The sequence below is a fragment of the Hippocampus comes genome, unplaced genomic scaffold (genome assembly GCF_001891065.2).
Source record: "Hippocampus comes isolate QL1 unplaced genomic scaffold, H_comes_QL1_v1.1 scaffold158, whole genome shotgun sequence".
Taxonomy (NCBI): Eukaryota; Metazoa; Chordata; class Actinopteri; order Syngnathiformes; family Syngnathidae; genus Hippocampus; species Hippocampus comes.
The window spans coordinates 3,742,137-3,746,707 of NW_017805548.1; the positions used below are offsets into that span (position 1 = coordinate 3,742,137).

General features: G+C 40.5%; 1 protein-coding gene across 1 annotated transcript in view; it reads left to right on the top strand.

The window, feature by feature from the left end:
• LOC109521709 (CD209 antigen-like protein E) overlaps nt 1–4,571 on the top strand; it is a 19,246-nt gene that overhangs the window by 2,476 nt on the left and 12,199 nt on the right. Inside the window, exon 2 of the mRNA XM_019879723.1 lies at nt 1,208–1,359. Within this exon, the coding sequence (XP_019735282.1) occupies nt 1,208–1,359 (152 nt within the window). The remainder of the gene's footprint in view (nt 1–1,207; nt 1,360–4,571) is intronic.

The following is a 4,571-nucleotide window of genomic DNA, read 5'->3' on the forward strand; positions in this document are numbered from 1 at the left end:
ACACACACACACACACACACACACACACACACACACACACACACACACACACATTTAAAAGCATTAAATTGATCACCAAACACCGTGAATGTGAAAAAAAAAACCTTTGATTAGAAGCAATGTAATGATCGACGTTATAGATGTTTGATTGTTATTGTATGTGCTTCCGTGGGGTGGAAGGGTTTTTACAAACATCATGTTCTCTTTCCTTCTGTTTACGAGTTCCTGATTGCACCATTCGACGAGTGTGCACATGAGGACCAGAGAGAGAGAGAGATAGCAAGAGAGCATGTGCACTGTTCGGGTTGCAGCGTGTTATAGGCCAAACACTGGCCTACATCAGAGATATTGTCAGGTGTACCGTGGGAAATTATTATGATGTAAGCCAGATAGCGTTGCCACAGTGCTTCAGTTAACCCCTGAATGATCGAAAGATACTGCAGATTTATGACCTTGTTAAATCCAACCACTGGGGAACAAACTAGCTTGTCAACAAATAATTTACATTATGATTAGCAGGACAAGTGGTTGTGTTGTAGTATCGCATATTATTACGTAGTATTAATCGCATGTGTTGCATCACATATGAGAAAAAAATGGAGGCCCACGATTCCCAAAAATCAATATCTCGAAGTCGGCACCATTTATCACAAGATATGATGTTCATGACAATGTTAGTTTGAAAAAAAAAAAAAAAAAACACGAGAAACCCATTTAAGAAAACAAAGTGCCACAGGTCGGCATCTCCAAGAAAATGGTTCTTCTCGGGACTCATTCCTGTCAGTCAATGCATAATCCTTCACACCACCTGGGAAGTGGTCCTCATCAGATCTTGTCCTGTGAGGTCGATGCCAAAACTTTACAGCAACAGCTTTGCTTCTCTTATCAGAGGAGAAGTGGCTGTATGTAAAACACACCGAAATACAGATGTCGGGGTCTGAAGCAGGGCAAGAGATGTTGGCTGACCATGTCAGGTGCCCCAGACAACCACCAAAATTTCCATGTACAGTAAACATCCTTGGCCAGGAATCATCCAGCAAAATCTTCCATCCGTTGGCTTGCACTTCTCTCTCAGCCATGTTTTGGAATAGGAAATAAGCAAATGCATCAATTTTAATGTGAAAGAATGATTTTGTTTTTAACTCTTCACATGGAGGGCTCTTCACATGGCTGTGACTTCCCTAACCGCACAAATGTCTGTATGCAGGCAAGAAAGAAGAGATCTGTCCACAGGGCTGGCTACAGTTTAACTTCAGTTGTTACTACATTTCCTCCATGAGGAAGGGTTGGGACGACAGCCGTCAGGACTGTCTGCAAAGAGATGCTGACCTGGTTATCATCAACGGCAGAGAGGAACAGGTATATTTATATGGAAAAGAAAATACATCTCAAAATGTGATTTTATTTTATTTTTTTGTATTTGAATGTTTTTCATTTTTTTGCACGCTACCTGAGGTTATTTTCTCACTACACCCTTTAGTTTTATTGTAGCTGCAACTAGTCCAAGCTCTGCAACATCTTGGTCCTGTTCCAAACACACCAGAGCATGGTTCTCACATGACGTGAAAGCTTGTCAATCCGCTAGAGCCCACATGAGTGCAATCATTTTTTTTAACCTCTGGCTATGTAGCTGGCACACCGTTCGCAAGGACAGGGGTCTTCGAATTGCTTCAAACAAAGAACGCTTGATGACACCGCCGTGAAATTTATTTACTTTGCAAGAATGAAATTGGTTCATTTAGATGCTCTATTCTTAACTTTTGGCCAGTCAAACTACAGTTGGCCTGAATGTGAACAATTCACCACGCTGCGCTGAGACATTTCGCTGAACAACTCTAACAATGGCAAAGGGCAGTTAATGGGACAATCAACAATGCAATCCAATGGCCGAATGGCGACTTGCCATTCTTTAAATGACGTCACTCATCGAACATTGCTGAAAAATGCATTTTCATCGATAAGCGCATTGTGATGGGTCTAACGATGAACGTGGGTGGGTTGCAAAGTTGTGCTTAAAATAGTTTTAGCTTTTCATATTACCGTATTTTCCGCACTATTGGGCGCACCAAAAAGTCTTCCATTTTCTTAAAAGCTCACTGAGCGCCTTAAAATCCGGTGCGTCTTTTGTATGGTCATTAAGGTAACAAGTTGACATCAAGATGGCTCCTTGCTGGAGACATGCTTACAATGTTATAACTTGCTGTTGGTTCAGTGAACTGTGTCGCTGCTTTATTAAATAAGTATGTGTTGCAGCTCCGAAAAAAGGAGAGCTGTGGTGTTAATTTTTTAAAACAGTCTCAACAAATACAGGTACATCATTGTCTATCTCCGTGCTTTCTTCCATTCGAGTCGAGAGTCGTTCAAGACCGCCACCGAAAAAACGTAAACTAACGATTACCTCAATGAAACTACAAAAATTGAAAATAATACATCAAAACTGAAAAGCAAGCGAGGATATAACAAAATAAATTCTATTGCCCCACCCCCTACAGAATTTATATTGTGATTTCAACATTTGTGAATACAAAACAAAGGAATAAATAACTACGACTGACATCTTGTGTTATTTTGACTTCAAGATGGCGCCGCGAGAGTGGCTGCCTTTCCAGCAGCTCCGATTTATTTTGGTCTTCTACTTCTTCCTCTCATAACTTTGCTGCTGTGAAGTGGGAATTTCTCCATCATGAGACTATTAAAGGTTTTCTTATTTTATCTTATGTAATTGTACTCTTGGAGCTACGATAAAGGAAATGTCAATGGGTTTTTCGGAGGCGGTCATGAACGCCTGTCGAGTTGACCGGAAGAAATGAAGGGAAGGAGACACACATGAGTTTGTTGAAAAAATGAGAGCTGTGGTTGTGGTTTTATTATTTTTTTAAACGCAGACTTTATTAATGGTTTTCACAGTCTCAGCAAGTACAGGTACTGTACGTCCTTATCCGTCTCCGTGCTTTCTAACGTTCCACTCGAAAGGTGTCATGGCCGCCTCCAAAAAACGTAAATTAATTCTTACTTCAATGAAACCACGAACAAAATCAAGCGAGGAAATCACAAAATAAATTCTGTAGAGGGGATATAGAATTTATTTTGTGATTTCTTCGATTGATTTTCTGTTTTGATGCATTATTTTCAATTTTCGTAGTTTCATTTAAGTACAGTAATAGTTAATTTACATTTTTCAGAGTCAGTCATGAACGCCTCACAAGTTGAACTGACGCCTCTCGAGTTGAATGGAAGGAGCGACGCACCATCTAGTGGAGGCATTGTAGATTGCGCCTTTTAATGCGAAGCGTCTAATGTATGAAAAAAAATTTACAAAATTGCCATTCATTGAAGGTGCGCCTCATAATCACATAAGCACATATCAACGAACAAAAGTTCGCGCTCACACTCACACCTCAGGACAATTTAGAGTGTTCAATGAGCCTGCCGTGCATGTTTTCGGAATGTGGGAGCAAACCGGAGTACCCGGAGAAAACCCACGCACGTATGGGGTGCGTAAAAATACGGAAACGCCACATCGGAAGACTGGAACCGGAATCGAAGCCTGCACCTTTGCACTGTGAGGTCGACATGCTAACCCGTCCACCACCGTGCCACAATTAATAAGCAGCTGTATTCAGTTGTGGTTTCACGGTATTAAAACGTTATCGATTGCATTTTGTCACTAACTCCCTTTCTAATTAAGACATCTGTCTTTGATCATTGTTCGTTACTTTTAATTCACAAGACAGATGTGTGTCAGTCCAGAACGCATGTGAGGATGGTGACAGGCAGCTGTCTTGTCAAGCTGCTGCAACATCCCCTCCAAATAACTTGACATACACCCGGTATGTGGGTGCTTTTGTGAACTATTACCATAGAAAAAAAGGGTTCTGGGTAAAGGTGCCAGAGGCTATAGCATATCTCATTCAGATTCAGATTCAGATTCAGATTCAGAAAACTTTATTTATCCCCGTGGGGCAATTAGAGTAATTCTAAAAAACTCATTTCACATTGTGGGCCACATACGGCCTCGATAGATGTCAAGTGGGCCGGACCATCAAAATTATACCATACTCTGCTATAAATAACCAAAATACTGTATCATGCCTTTCCTTTGTTTTTGTAGAAAGAATCACAAGACCATTAGGAAAATGTTGAAATTTAATGAACATATCTTTTACAAAACATGTGACAAAATGACTTGACTCTCTGTTTCAATTGTCTGTCTATATCTGCTGATAGGTCCGAAATCCTTTCTGGTATAGTATTCCTAGTCAGGCTAATATTGGCAAAAGCTTGGTGCTTCTTGGGACATACAAGTTCAACCACCTTCATCATGCATCGATTAACAAAGTCACCGTCGGAATACGGCTTTGATGCTAATGCTATTTCGCTAGCAATTTGGTCGCTGGCTTTTACTGCTGTGTCGTCTCAGTGACAGACAGACTGCTGATGTCTTCTTCTCTGATCAAAACAATGCTGTCTTCTACTGTGATCAAAACAGTATTCCCCTAGCGGATGATCCATGAATTGCAGCTCATTAAATATATTCATTCTGTTTCTTTTATGTATTTTTTCACTTTTAA